Source organism: Xenopus laevis, chromosome 5L (assembly GCF_017654675.1).
Source record: "Xenopus laevis strain J_2021 chromosome 5L, Xenopus_laevis_v10.1, whole genome shotgun sequence".
NCBI classification, from domain to species: Eukaryota; Metazoa; Chordata; class Amphibia; order Anura; family Pipidae; genus Xenopus; species Xenopus laevis.
Window position 1 is genome coordinate 6,738,842 of NC_054379.1, and position 16,191 is coordinate 6,755,032.

The window sequence follows — 16,191 nt, forward strand, 5'->3', positions numbered from 1 at the left end:
AACAAATCTGCACTTTTCCTTAGGCTTGAAGTGAAGGTGTCTCCTTGCCCCCGACCCACCCTAACAAACACCAGAATAACGGTTTCCTTTCAGGTTGTCAAGGCTTGGAATATTGCATAATAAACCCATACATACAGCACAGATTGTCTGTGGCCATTTCAAAAATATAAATTACTTTTACAGGGAGAAGGTTCTTTTTTTTTTCTTTTCTTTTTTTAAAAATCTAAACTATACACTTCCTTTAAAAACAAAGAAGGAAAAATACAGCAGGTAAAAACATACAGGAGCATCTTTTAACATCACGTCATTCCAAGAAGAAGAAGAAGGCCACTATTCGGTACGGTGAACAAGTTCAATGAGTAGGAAAATCTTGTAAAAGTGTTATCAGTGACAGAAACTTTCTACTTAATAGGATTTAGAAAGTGAAGCGGTTTCTAACGGCAACAACCCAACAATGATCTCGGGGCTGTTCAGGTGGTCTGGTCAAGAGCTCTGAGCAGATCTCTGCCATGAAGAAGCGTTGAGTTGCCCACCACTGGGACATTCACCTCACAGTCATATCGCGTCAACTCCGGCAACAGATACGATTCGAAAGATGGACCAATGAGACACGAGGTCAGACCTGCAGAAGGGGAACAAACAAGTGGGAACATAAGTTAAAATTGATATTTGTGTCTAATCTAAGTCTATTGCAGGTTATGGGACTTGTTTTACATCTACTGTGATGGAAGAACAGTGCCTTAAAAAATATACCTTTCATTCTTTCTGTTTGCTGCATATTGTAGTCATGGTAACTGCAGTTGAAGAACGTATTTGAATAAGTAGGTTTCCGCCCATCTCTGGGGGGCGCTACACATTGCTGCTGTTGCTGTTGATTGATTGGTTGGTTTAGCTCTCTGTGACGGTTACATATATACCCATCTGAAAAAAGAAAATATGTTGTTCAAGTCGTATGCTTGGTTTGTCAAGGATTCTATAAATGCTACATTTAAGTTACTAATCAGCTAACTCCACGGGATCTCCATGCAACTGATCTTCCCTTCCTTCCGACTAGAAATTTGCCCCAGTCTGTCTGACCATGTAATTACCATGTAATGTGACCATGTAATCAGACAAAGTGACTAGACATCTGGCCTTAGAAGGAATCAAGATGCACAAATATATAGACAGAGAACAAACATTTGCCCAATAAGACTTTTTCTCTCCATACGAATGTAGGTGGCAGGAGGGCATTCCTTGAGGCTCGAAGAAAGATGAAGATCGATGGTTTTACCATAAGCAGCGAATGAGTTAATTTACAGTAACGACAACCAAAACATTTTAATTTTTCTAGAGAGGTGATAAGGTGATTCCCTAGTGGTGTTCAAAAGGAATTGCTAAATACTGTAATTCATCTGGGCTGAGAAAGTCACTTGTCCGTCAATTTCAGTGTATCATCCAGCATCTGACTTGTCATATTTGCTTAGGGGGAAATAAAATTCCCTTTAATTACTAAACAATATCCATAATGGTTGAGCTTGAGGAGATAAGTTTGGTTTGTCAGAACTAGGGTGAATGGCAATTTGATGTCTACTTCTGGTCCATCAAGCCTTCCAGATCTTGTTGAACCACTGAAGAACAAAATTGGCCCTAGAAAGCCATTTATATTCAGAAATATGGGTGAATTTTACCAGTGAATTTTAAGGTTGGTACAGCTGAAATGACAGCTATCCACATCTTCTGCTGAAGACCACAAACCTCTGAATGACCCAGCCAGCCCAAAGCACTACCCATTGCCGTACCCTTGGATGAAAGTGAACAGACTCACCATTAAGGACACTTGTACTGAGGGACTTCCTTTCTGCAACCAGCGGACAGCTCCCCGACTTGAGTGCTTTTATACGTTTCCACATTAACAGAGTGTTGTTACTGTCACGCAATTCCCCCTGAAAATATATAATCCACATGACACTGTGAGAGGAATCATAATGAACAAGACCTGAGCTGCTACAGAGCACAACCAATACGTTCAAACACAAGTATCTTGAAGAAAACAAGACATGCTCCTCACTAAATTAAATATATACTGAGGATAGAACATAATGGTTATCATCTCCACAATACCAGTTTTGCCTTCCCCTCTTGCTATCCTTAATATTTACTCAGTGCCTCCAACGGCCCCATGTTGGTGATCTCTACAATTTTTCTAGACACCTTTTCTGTACCTGTATTAAAACAACAACTTTATAAGTCATCTACGACTTGGACATGACAGAACAAATAATTCTAGGACTTACCACATCGACTGGTGGATATCCTTGTTCTCCATAATCGAGTGGCCTCTTCCGTTTCACACTGTTGCAGAAAGGAATCTCTGCAGGGTGTAAGTCCTTGCCACGCTGCCCAAAACTCTCCAGGGACCTGTCATGAACATTGCTTTTAATACTGATAGATTTATATTTGGAAGGATTCTTTCAGTGTCAAGCTCAGCTAACAGATACACTCCTTTTACTTGGCTTTATGTCCTTTGGGTCCTGCAGATTGCCAAAGTGATGTAAATTTAGATGCTCTTAACTAGGGCCATCGATCTATAAAATGTAATTACTGGCTTCTTTCACTGGGCAAAGTATAGGAATATGCTTGCCTTTAGCTTATTAATTAATAGTTGATTAAGGATATCACCTCCACCATTGTTCCTCATCTGCCTTCCTCTGTTTCTATTCTGTCCCCCCAACGAAATGTATTAGGCAGGTGCACAATGAGCTTAAGCACTGAAGTAAGAGCCAGTTGGAAGGAGCTCCTAACTCATGGGTTATATTCTAGGAATATAAAGGGCTGCTGTATTTTAGCTGGGCTTTGGGTAGTTGTAGTCCTACAATAACTGGAGTGCTTAGGGCTGCTTACCCTAAAACCTTTCGGCATATCTACAAAGAGGTTATGTCTAATGAACACAATTCCTATTTTTCTTATAGGATCCATACTGTAGGTGTTTCAACATGGGGGAACTCAACTGATATATGAATCAAACTGTAAATGCATATTTACCTTTGTTTGTATAAGGGCACATTGTGCAAATGAATTGGTGGTCCTGAAGGCAAGCTGGTTAAAGATCCATTATACTGCTCCACAAACCGCCATTTGTTAGACATATAACTGACAGGAGGATCCGGAGGCCATTGAACGTTAGGCCTTCCGCCCATTGAAGATAATGGTGGTGTAGCACCTGTATGGTAAGGTGTTAATGGCAAAGCCATTTTCTCATTGTTGAAAAGTACAGAAGGCAGTGGGTTTGGGCTGCCATTATTGTTTTTAGCTGCGGTCGGTTGAAGGATGTTCTGCTGAAGAAATTGATTCTGGGGAGACGGGGTCGTCGGCTGGAAGAGCGAGCAAATGCTACTTAAATTCTGCTGGGCATTTTGAGGGGTGTCATTGATCGTGGTTTCTTCTTGACATATAGGATTCAGTTGGAAGTCTTCACCGTCCATGGGAATGTATGGAGCGAGGGTTTCCAAGTCCAGATCATTAAAGTCATTCTAGGGAAATCAAGAAAAAGACTGATCAACCCAACAGCATAAGTTTGACATGAGCAACCCAAAAAGTTTTATGATAATGTCCAACTTTAACTTTTTATAGTTGGATCATAATCAAAAGCTTTTGGGGGGGCATCCAAAAAACAAGACCCAATGTAATCAGTTTTTTTCTCGCACACGCATCATGGGCTTGTTATGGTTTTATTGCACCAGTGTGACTTGTACATTTTTCATTACACTGGATCTTAGAATTAACCTTCAAGAGGATTCTTAGAGGATCCATCAAGCAGGTTCAAATCAAGTGTCCAGTCGTGGGCAATTTTTCAGACACTGGTACAGTAAATACAGAGGAAAGAAATGCTACTACGCTTGTACCTCAGTGGTGTTACACTGATTCTTTGCCTCAGTATCCATAGCAAAAAGTTTCTCAATCAATTCAATCTTGAGATCTTCATCCAAAGACGAGTAATATGCTTCTGGACTGCTTGGCTGAAATAAAAAAAAAAAAATGTCTGTGTTATAAACAGAAGCACAATCTTTGGTTTAGGAGGAACACAACAAAGAGAAAAAAAGAAGAATGATCATGTGCTTCCCATATGGGGTTTTCCCTGGATTGATTATAACATGAGAATGATGAATACACAAGTTGTTGGAGCCGGTTTATTGAGGAAATATGGGCAGACCTTTGGAATGTGTGACCTACTTCGCTAAATAAATATATGATTTCAACAAGCATATCATAAGCTCCCCTTCTAAGTAGAAGACCCCAAATTCTGCAAGTTCATAAGAGTTTAAGGCTGGTCAGTCCATAGGAAGTTTTGCTGCTGGACATCTGATGATTACTATGCATCAAGCCATAATCCGGCACAACAGTGACCAATAATTAACAGGACTAATAATGTGACCCCCTTCAGTGTTTTAATATGCACAATAAAATTATAGCTTCCCCCTAAGAAGGGCATGATATTTATGTATTTTAGAATTTCCCAGCAAACTCAGCTGTTAAGATTATTTCCTGAAGTCGGAGATAATTCCCAATACAGTGAAGCCTTTACAATATAACTAGATCAACATGATTATTACACATTAGACAATTATTTGTAGCCAAGACCTAGATTTCAGATTACGACACTCCAAATAAATAAACAGAAATGGTGCGTGGATAATGTTTCAGTTCCGATTTGGGCCTGAAAAAACAATTTGCAATTGTTCCTCCAAAAAGTTACCCATCATCATCATAGTCACTGCTGATGGATGTTAAATGCTAAGATATCTCACCGTAGAACAGGTGCTGTTGCTGCTAGCACTGGGGGTGCTGTTTCCTGGAGCTACCTGAGGTGCTTTGAAGGACGGAAGATTTATTATGTCAACCTGGGAATTTAGGTTCTTGACTTCCAAAGGCCACGGCTTGCTTGGACTTGTCTGGACACGACTGTTAAAGCTAGCTGGCTCATCAAATGTCTGTGAACCTGGAAAGATAGAAGATCATTTCTTATTGGCATACCAAAATAAATATACAAGATGAAATCATAATGATCATGAGCAGCTTAAGATGTGGTACAAAACATAGTTCCGCTTAGAATCATCAAATGAATTGATTAAGTCCCAGACTCACCAAAGTCCAATGAAACAATTTCATCCCCGGGTGTGGGTGCCAACTGGGCAAGCTCTTCAGGTTCCTCTTTCAGCTTGGTGAACAAGAAGTCACTCTTTTCTTGAACGGAGCTGCTGAAGATGGAGTTCATGGTCAAGAAATGGGGCTTGAACAAGGATTCAGTTTGATCCATGGAGAACACAACATCATTCTTCTCAATTTCACTGTTGGAAAAATGTGTATAACCCTATTAGGCTATGAATGTCTTAGAACTAACACCCACAAATAACTTAACCACATGGAGAAAAACAAACCCATTATAGTTGCCTTATTGACAAACAATGGTGTGAACCCACAGAGACAGCCAATGATTACACCCTGTCTGACATGATGTTCAAAGCAGTTTTATTGAAGTTGTCTCTTAATCAGACTACCGCAAGGTCTATTTTTTTTATTCGGTAAGGCTTTGCACCATTGTCATCAAATCAACTACACTTGGGTTTCCTTAGAAGCCCAAGGGTGTTTTTCTACTATCCAACTACTATGAACCTCAGACATACCCTATACAGACTGTTGTCTTACCTGAGAACATAGTTGACACAGACGATGCACTGTGGTTGAGAGTTGCGTGTGTTGTATATAACTGTACCTTGAGTTTCCACCCATAAGTAGCCACCGTGTTTTGCAAGCATCCGGTAATGGCCAGTGACCACTTGGCCTTTTGCACACACTAGTAAATCACGAGGAGAAGGCAATAAGAATACAAACTTAAAAGGTTTGTCCAACAGAAAAACTAAAATGAATTATAAGACAACCAAATGAGCAACACCTCTTGTAAAATAAACCTTACAATAAACATGAGCATACATATAAGTCCATTTGGGCTGATTTGGGCTGATTCAATCATTGGGCGGGGTACTACAGGCCTACAAGGAGCCATCAAGAAAGCGTGTTGACATGGTCTTTATCATTTTCACTATATAGAAAACTAAAAGCCAGACTTAAAGTCTAGAGGGGCTGAGTCAGCAATTTGTTTTGTCCTGTGTATGGCCACCTGACACATAATTTGTAATTTTGAAGTAGCAGAATATAGGCTGGAAAAAACTAAGGAAGATATACAGGGAGCCAGGGATATCTAGAGTGAACTGTAAAGGAGTTTCAGGAACTGGAGACCATTTGAGGTGAAAGACAACGTTTACTTGACACAAGCTCCGTAGATTCTAAACTCACAAACAAAGGAATCACAGAGTTTTATAGGATTTGGAATATATGACAGGAGAACATGCAAGTACTGGAGTAAAAGAAAGTTACCTGTGGGAGCCCATAGAGTTATAACTGCTCTTACAGCCAAACAGGTGGCTCTGCCTCAAGGCCAGGGTACTAGTGACTAACTTGAGATCAGATTCCATCTAAATCATGGGGGCTCCTTGGGGAATCTACATACACAGAATTGTATGCTCTTTCTGTAGATATTTAAAGATAACACAGGATAATGTATTTGCTGCTTTTCTCTCTCTATTATCTGCTCTATTATTCCATAGATTATGTGATCACTATTAATCTATGCTGTTAGCCATCAGGGAAATATGACTAGAAAAGTTGTATTTTATGCATTGATCTTACTATGCCAGCCCAGAGATTCAATATCCCTATAAAAAAGTAATGACCAGTGCCTTCAAATTTGTCAGCAGCTCCCCATCTTGGATCTTTTAAGCCCATCTTTTCAGTATCAGTGGCACTGCACATGCTCAGTGGGCTCTGGGCGGCTGTTGGTAAAATAAGCCACACAGATCTTCACTGCTAAAGGACTGTTTGTCTTGGGCTGGTATAGAAGTCCAGAACATAACAGCCAATCATGCTGTAAGTTCTCTGGGCCATTCGGAAGGAGATAAAATCTCCACTCTAAGATGCTTTAATGGCTTCCAGTAGTAGTATCAATTGTAGTTGGTTATGTCACTATTGCAAGTCAATGTTTAAGAGCAGAGATGTAATATATTGACAAAAAGCTTCTCCTTACATTACTCATGTATAACAAACACAATGCCTGAATGACTTTAAATGCATGTAATCCTCTTCTCAATCATCAAACCCTCCCCAATTAATCTCCTAAGTACAGATATTCGAGCAAAATAGAAACAAAACAAAAGAAACAAATGGATGTCCTCATACGGTTTTCCAATAGAATTCATATTACTACAGTAGTTCTCAAAAACAACAGAATCCTAGGGGAAATAATAATTGATTAACTTTTTTTTTGTAATAAACTGTTAAAATTGGACCTCTGCGATTCTTCGCATCTTAAACAAAATCAAAGGACCTTGCAAGAATCCATGGAGCAACCGTGCTCTGTCCTGTTTTATGGCAACTAATTGTCCTTCTAATAAGTACGGTGTCAGCGACAGTCATTACCAAGGGGGCCTGCTGGTATATTACATAACCGCTTTTACTTCTTTCATCCTTTTTTTTTTCCAAAATGTACATCATGTTCTCATGGAGCAAAATAAAGAGCACCTGGAACTCTGCATTAGTTATCAGTGCTTCATATCTGCTGTTTGGCCTGACGTTACATTTGGTATACGGAACAATCTATTCAACTGAGCCCTTGTATTAAGTAGAGACATTCAATTGCAACCATGGAAAGAAGGTCGCTGAATATCTGCACTGCCTAACCAAAAATAAAATGTATATACAGATATGGGATATATTATCCACAATGGACCTGTGGTTTTCCATAAAAGGGGTCTTTTGTAATGTGAAGCATCATGATTAAAGGCTAAAAGTTAGATATGTTAATATACAGTACATGGTTGTTGCTCCCAGTGGCCTCAAAGCAGGTGATTATTTTTGAATTCCAGGCTTGGAGGCAAGTTTTAGTTGTATAAAAACCAGGTGCACTGCCAAACAGAGTCTCCTGTTCGGACAGAGGCTATAAAATAGTCAAATCAGAGCCATTATTTGGCACACCCAGGAACTCTTTTCATGCTTGTGTTGTCTCCAACTCTTTTTACATTTTAATGTGACTCAGAACTAAAAAAAGGTTGGGGACCCCTGCTTTATAGGAATACATTGGCGTATCAGTCTTCCAGCCATCGTGCCAAAAATATACAAGGTAGAAAACAGGTTTTCAATCCAATTCTCTTGACCTTCAAGGTGGGCTTTCATGTGTATCTAGGAAGGCTAATAGCCTTTCTCATCATCTCTCACCCTAATTGCTCTTTAACCTGGGCTTCGAAGGGTCTCTAAACAAGCAAATGAAAGATACTAAGTAGAATTCAGACAGAACCCTCTTCCACTACAAGCCTCCAAAGTTTTGGAAGCCCTACTTTAAATCTATAATGCTTTTTGCAGCCAATGGAGCCTAAAGCTGGTTGAAAAATCTGAAAACCACTGTTATTGAAAGTTAGAGAAATACATTGATGACATATGAGAGGGGCCCCCAACCTTTCTTACAGAGAGCAACATTCAAATGTAAAAAGAGTTGGGGGTGCAACAAAAGCATGGGGATGCCAAATAAGGGTTGTGATTGGCTATTTGGTAGCCCCTATGTGAACTGGCAGCCTACAGGAAGCTCTGTTTGGCACTAAAGATGGTTTTTATACAACCATAAGTTGCCTCCAAGTCAGGAATTTAAAAATAAGCACCTGCTTTGAGGCCACTGGGAGCAACTTCCAAGGGTTGGTGAGTAACATGTTGCTTGTGAGCCACAGGTTGGGGATGACTGACAAAGAAAAATCTCCAGGAGAAAAACTTGTGCCAAAAGAAGTTCTAACCTCAGCTCCATGAAGCACTTAACCTATTGAAACCTGAGTAACACATAAATTGCCTAATCTGACTATGAAACCTTTAAGCATTATGTAAATGAAATGAGATGTGATGCTTCCCGACATCAAAGCCAACGCACTAATTGTGAAGAAATAACATGTGTCACAACGTGTCTACGATGAGTGAGAAAGTTAGTGAATTGAAGTTGTCCCTGGAAATCTGTGGATGAGTTGCTAATATCTGGGCCTGGGTCCATCCATGTTTTGGAAAGGGAAAACAAGAGGCACAAAAAAAAAGATTTGTTGCAACTTACAGTTCTGGTGGCTCTTAGTCATGTTCTCGGAATCCAAGGCATGATAAAACTCGTATGCAGAACGTCCAAGCAGCTCCTCTGGATGGTATCCAATCAATTCAATTATTCTAACAAGGGAAACAAATACCAATACTCAGACTGTGCTAATAATAATGTTACAGACTTAGAAAATTCTGTCAATCACGGAGACCCAAATTTCACCTTCATGATGGGCTTGTAGGACAATCTAACATTTTCCCCAGACTTCACCCTAACTTCCTTTAAGGTTGCCCATCCCTGCCACCACTCTGGGACCAACATAAGATGCCAACCACCCTCAGTTTAGAAATCAAAGGAAACTAAATGCTATCTTCTCCCTATAGTAGTAGTACAGTATCTCAGGAAGCTAAGATGGCAGTTTCCATCTTGGCTTCCCAAGATGCTATAATTATTTAAGATGCAGTAACATGGCACTTGCATTACATATTGACAAAAATATGTCTGTGTATAAAAAATATCCCTAAATTAATTTCCAAAATGTATCATTATTATTATTTAATTTTTGTGGGGAGAAGAGTTTTGCACTGCTTTCTATAAATGTGGAATAATTGAGACAATTTAGACAAAGCCCCTAGAAATGTCCCATGATCTGAGGATGAAGTCCCATGATCCTCAGTTCACCAATGTGTGGGAATTTTAAATGGCTGGTGAAGAACAACCACCCTCTGTGGCAATATAGGCATTAAATGAATCCAGGGGCTCTCCCTACAGAGTTTTCTTGTGTTCCAATGAAGTTTACAGTAAGTGCAGCTGCAGCAAGAGGACAGTCACGGGGGTGCCCCCAGCTCAGAATCCTAAAAACAAGGCTCTTTGTTCAGCGCCGTCATATTTTGTAAACAAAAATGTTTTAATTATTGACTCATTAAAATAGCTTTGGTCACATGATAGCTCATCATCAAATTCAGCCCCGCATCAGGGGCCATAATAACAACATAAAACACTGTTTTCACTTTTAGATTTTTTTATTCAAAACTTTTTATCAATTTCAGGTTCATTTTCTCAAGGAAATTTTGTTCTGCAGTAGAGCACAAGCCTTTATTTATGAACATTGCACTCTTATAATTGGCTGTAGAATAGGGGAAAGACAGTGTGCTGTCTGTCATTCATTGCCAAGCTCCCAGCACTCAATGATCATCTCAGGCTAGGAGTTGTAGTAGTTTTACTATTACTATTACTACTACTAGCAGGGAGGTATATACGGAGTAATTACCCTTTATATACAACGAGCAACATTCAAATGTACATTTTTGAGGCTGCATCCAGTGATACAACTCATTCCCATGTGGGCCACCAGCCTACAGCATGATGTCCACCAGTGTCTCCAATTCGTTTTTATTTCCGCAGGAGGCATACCTGTTGACCCCCCCCCAAATGAGATACTTTCAATACTAATATAAGCAGCAGCGATCAATATGTTGCCCATGATTGACTGGTTTGTAATTAAGCTCTACAATAATGAACCTACAAGATGATTGGCTGGTTCAGGTCTAGTAACCCCTCTTGGAATTAATTACTCCCCCCTTAGTCTTCTTTACTTCTAAGTGGAAAACACAGTATCAGCTTTCATCATATTTGTTGCTGAGATAATATAAGCTTTGGAGAATGCATATCTCAATGTCAGAAAGGCGGCAGTTTGAATCCAAAAGGTCCACTTTAATAAAATGTGTCCTTCAAGTTCAAGATGTGCATCAACTTTAAAAACTGTCACTTGAGGTGGCAGAAAGTTACAGAGCGAGGAAAGAAGGGTTTATTACCAAGGAATGGATGTTAATGTTCTTGGATTACATGAAAATCTGACAGAAGCTGCTACAGATAAGGATATTCCTTGGTTGCAAAGAGGTAGGCAAATTATACCGTAGTTAGTAATGAAATGAGCACCAGGATGTGTTATGAAAGGCAACAGTATTTGGAGAAGTTAAAATAAGGGCCGGACTACAAAGATCTGTGAATTGTAAATACTGTTTTTTGACTGCCTCAGAATGATGAAGATGAACGATCTAGCCGAAGAACAGCTGCACAACCGCAGGCATGAATTACAGCAAAGTGACATGGACAACCCAATTAAGAATAAGTTAATAAGGGAAATAGTTATTAATTGCCATAAGGGATTTATGAACAGGAACAGACACTTTGTGGTTGAGCATATCAGTCATAGGGGATACATTTTATTTACAGGGATACAAATAGTGGGAATAGGTCAGTGTTATCCAACTTGCAGCCCTTTATTTGTTGGAATAGAACCTCAAGAAACCCACTTAGAACTAAAGGCTACTTTATATAATTAATGGGGCCTCACAATGTCTGCTTTGCCCAGGGCCCAGAACAACTACAGAAAAACATGTTTAGTCTAGAACTGTGCTCTCCTGTCAAAGCCTGGAGCCAATATTCAGAAGATAATAGAAGAGCCTGTAAAGACTTGTACAGGTTGACTTGATGAGATTTGGACTACACCAGTGGTCCCCAACCTTTTTCACCCGTGAGCAACATTCAGATGTTAAAAGAGTTGGGGAGCAACACAAGCATAAGCTCCTGGGGGTGCACTGCCACATAAGGCTGTGATTGGCTATTGGTAGCCTCTATGTGGATTGGCAGCCTACAATAGTCTCTGTTTGGCAGTAGACCTGGTTTTTATGCAACCAAAACTTGCCTCCAAGCCAGGAATTCAAAAATAATCACCTGCTTTGTGGCCACTGGGAGCAACATCCAAGGGGTTGGGGAGCAACATGTTGCTCACGAGCTACTGGTTGGGGACCACTGGACTACACTATAACCTACATGCTCATACTTGTTCAAACATCTGCTTGCTGACCTTTACCACCTGTAGGCTAATGCCATAGCTTATCTTCTTAGTGGTAAGATAATCACTCAAAGTATTTCTGTGTGCTACAAAACAGCCCATTAGAGGATGCTGTATTATAAAGCTCAAAATGAGTTGTTGCTTTGCTGTACTGTGAGTATGTGACCGTATTTCCAGCTGGACCAAAGAGCTGGCCCTCAGGTATGGCATGAATGGCATGAATTGATTCTGGGCATGGCCTGGGAGGATCATTGGTCGGAACTGTAACAATTTTTCATCTGTGTAGGATGGCAGGAAAGTCTTGGGGTAAAAGCAACATTTCAATTGCTTGGGCACACAAGCAAAATGTCCTCTGTATACTTGATTAAGCTCTTAGAGTCTAATCAGCTGATTGAACTTCCACCAATTAGAAAAACCCCATTCATTTTAGGATAAGCAGTGACTGGGATTCTGGAGTGGCTGTCCTAAATCAGGACAGTTCACAGGTATGTCATCGATGAATTGGTACCAAGTAGTGATGTGCGGGTCAGGGTTTCCCTGACCCGCACCCGACCCTAACCCGTCCTGCTACAACCCACGCCCGTCCGCACCCGCACTTCCAGGGTCCTTTTATAGACCCGTGCGCGCCCCGCAGATGACATCACAATGATGTCACAAAAGGGGCAGGGCGAGCAAACGCGAGACTATAAAACCGGAACCCGGAAGTCGGATGCCGGCATTTGAAGGTGGCGTGTGGGGAGAGCAGAAGAAGAGCTCACCTGCCTGCCACCCTCGAGGAGCACTGCGAGGTCGACCCGGCCCGACCCGCGGGTAAACCCGCGGGGAATCAGGTCGGCCCGCACATCACTAGTACCAACCCCCTTTTTATTAATGTATTACTGAAAACCAGCCACATCAACCAACTGGTTAGACACCCAAGAGGAAATATAGGAAGGATAAAGGACAAGGTTTCATGAGAAAATGCAAACTAAAGAGCATTTTGACAACTGAAAGCACTTTATATTTAACAAAGTTCACCTGGGTAGAATGTTTCCTTACAAATATTACAAAAAGTTTATTATCGCACATACGTAGCTGCCTCCACCATTCACAGTTAGAAGCAGAAGAATTCCATTGTACAACACACACAAGATTGGCACACAAACCTGTCATCGCAGTATGTGAACTTCATGTCCATGCTGTGACGGCTCAAGAAGGTCTTACTGTCCAATGGGATGTCAATGTTGGATGGGTGCTGGATTGGTTGACACATCATGATGAGACAGCTGAGTATGGGTTCTTTGAACCCACAAAGGGAATGTGGATGGTAGGAGTTGTATGCCTTCACATGGCCGGTACAGTGTAGAACCTATAATGATGAGACTACAGTAAATTAAGTGAAACCTACATTGGAATTTTTTCATTTGTTTCCATTCATTTTTGTTTGTTCCTGTTTCTAAATTCTATGTAGGTGTTAGGCTATGGGTTATTTTACTCCTTGCCTGAATTAAAGTCTTCAGTTCTTTTACATGCCTGTCGGTGGAATCTGTGAGTGCCTACCTTTTTCTCATTTGGTTGAATACCTTCACATTGAGCTGTAGGTCTGGAGCATGAGCACCCAGACCAAACATATATACTGTTGAGATTATAAACATGTTGGCTACATACCAGGGTTTCCTTTCCCTCTTTTTCAACTGATGTAGACCCAACTTGCAAATAGCTCTAGCCTAATGTTATAAGACTCAGTGCTCTATGCCACTCGGAACCATTCTGTAACCCTGACCCACAGCAGGCTGTGCCAACATGAGCATATCGCACCCAACAAGTGTTGATAGTACCAAGAATCTCAGCTTATTACTCAGTTTGCACCCTCTTATGCTTTATATTTGAACCAATTCTGAATTCCATGAGACGACAGTACACGGATTTCCATTCCAAACATAAATTCCTTACCTTCCACGTGGCAGACTTTAGATTTACGGTCCTTCCTCTGTTGGTGACTGTACATTTCATCCTCATGAAGAAATCATGTTCTGTATTTGCATCCCTGTTCTTCTTACCAGAGCCTACACCTACAAAAAAAAGTAAGTTCTATTGTTGCAGCATCACGTGGAGCCATAAATACAATGAATGTTGTATAGACGAAGAGGTTCTTATCTGCGTTGGATGGTGGTATTTAGTGCAATGGGAGCCCCACCAAAACACCTGCCCCCAATCACCCACTACTATCTTGATTGGGCAATTAGTACCTACAACAAAGCAGTTGGATAAACTTCTTCTACAGCTTCAAGAACTTCTAGTTGACTGTAAAATAACCAAGGGTAAAATACCCTTCCCTTTGATCTTTTTTTTTTTTCGAGTGTTGTCCTAGTGCTTTTATGACACAACAAACATGGCAGCAATCTGAAGCCCCAGTTTAGCCCAAAGCCTACAAATATACAGTATATAATATATATTGTACAGGTGGAGATATAGAACTGCTCTATATCAGGGCTGGTGTTAGGCTGGCTGGGCATTTCGGATTTATCTGGACATTATCCCATACTGGCTGAGCCAGTGCTTTAATAGCAGGGGCAATTACGTTACGTACAAAACTTTTTGCTTGTGAGAGTGAAGAAATGTTTAAAGAGAAATATAATAATTAAGAGTAATATTCATTTTGTTATCATGCCATACAAATTCTATGGTAATAATTCATTGCACAGCAGGAAACGTAAAATAAATTAAAATACATCTCCATACCTGTTTTCATGCTTAGATTTTCTCTAATCTCATCATGATCACATGGATGTGTGAAGTCAAAGATGCTGTGTCCTGTCAGCTCCACCTACAATATCATAAAATATATTTTTATTTTATTTTAGATAGAAATGCATGGATAAGATATACAAATATTATTATGGTTATGGACTTCAATATCTTAGCATCTGCACATAACTTCATAACAAGCTCAAATCACACATCATATTGGTAGACCTGGTTGGCTAAATCACCTAGATGGCTAAATTACCAAAATGTGAAGCAAATGGTGCTTCAGTTTCTTTCTTTCCTGACAGAACAGCCTTTACCCTTTACTCTTTTCGGAAGGCTTTCCACTAGTGATGTGCAGGTCGACATAAAATTAACCTGCACCTGACCCTAACCTGAGCCGTCCCAACCCAAAGCTGACCACTCTGGCCACTCTATTTGTAGATTAGCACCCACCCCACCCATCTCTGACATCATGAAATGAGATGGGGCAGGCCCACACCTTTAAATAGAGGTTGGTAGAGGTAGAAGCCAGCAGATTATGGTTGCGGGCAGGAAGAATGGAAGGAAAGGCTCAACCCGAACACGGTTGCGAAACCTGCCGTCTTGTGCAGGAGTCGGTTTGAACCTGCCCAATCTGTGGGTCCCAAGGTTTTCAGGTAGGGCTGCCATCTGTCTGGATTTCACCCGGACAGCCCGTTTTTTGGGCTTCTCCATAGCTTGACATAGAAGTCAATATCCATTTGGACTAAAGTAAAGTAAAGCACCAAAAGAAAATGTTAATTGAAGCGACATCTTACCTGTGTTAAACCCAAGTACTTATTGACGTTTTCAGACATAAAAATCATGTCCCCGTCTTGTGTCACCACCGCAACAAAACCCTCAAGAGCTTTCAGGTACAAGTTGTCCATCTGTTTCTCTGAATCGGTCTCAATGTTCCGGTCTGCACACACTACAACACAATCAAAGCAAAAAGAAGAATAAATGGTCGGACAGACTGAGGGGAACTGATCCTGCATTGATGTTTCTAAGCCCCAGTGCCACCATTGCTTTGCAGAGAGGGACGATTTTTAAAGTAGCCATTCAGTCTTGCAATTTCTCATATGATGATGAATCTACAACAGCTCCACCAAGCCATACTACAAAAGGATTATAGAAAGAGAATAGAAATCCCGAACCAATGGCTCACAAACAGGTGATTATTTTTGAATTCCAGGCTTGGAGGCAAGTTTTGGTTGTATAAAAACCACACAGGGGCTACCAAATAGCCAATCACAGTCCTTATTTGGTATCCCTGAGGAACGTTTTGCACGCTTGCTTCCCAACTAATTTTTTACATTTGAATGTGCCTCATGTATAAATACAAATACTGGGTATTATACTGTAATATTGGATTTATTATACATTTTCTTCCTATAGTTTTCCAAAGAACTTGGATTTAAAGCTTGTA

The 16,191-nt window shown here is 40.5% G+C and overlaps 1 protein-coding gene across 1 annotated transcript in view; it reads right to left on the minus strand.

Annotated features, from left to right (window-relative positions):
• Window positions 1-210: 210 nt before the first annotated feature.
• The window catches only part of epas1.L (endothelial PAS domain protein 1 L homeolog), an 82,364-nt gene continuing 66,383 nt past the window's right edge, over window positions 211-16,191 (minus strand). The window contains 14 exon segments of the mRNA NM_001092249.1: window positions 211-622; window positions 754-921; window positions 1,808-1,925; window positions 2,277-2,400; window positions 3,025-3,512; window positions 3,885-3,998; window positions 4,788-4,978; window positions 5,125-5,327; window positions 5,686-5,833; window positions 9,179-9,285; window positions 13,160-13,362; window positions 13,947-14,065; window positions 14,736-14,820; window positions 15,542-15,693. Of these exon segments, the coding sequence (NP_001085718.1) occupies window positions 471-622; window positions 754-921; window positions 1,808-1,925; window positions 2,277-2,400; window positions 3,025-3,512; window positions 3,885-3,998; window positions 4,788-4,978; window positions 5,125-5,327; window positions 5,686-5,833; window positions 9,179-9,285; window positions 13,160-13,362; window positions 13,947-14,065; window positions 14,736-14,820; window positions 15,542-15,693 (2,372 nt within the window). The 3' untranslated portion in view covers window positions 211-470.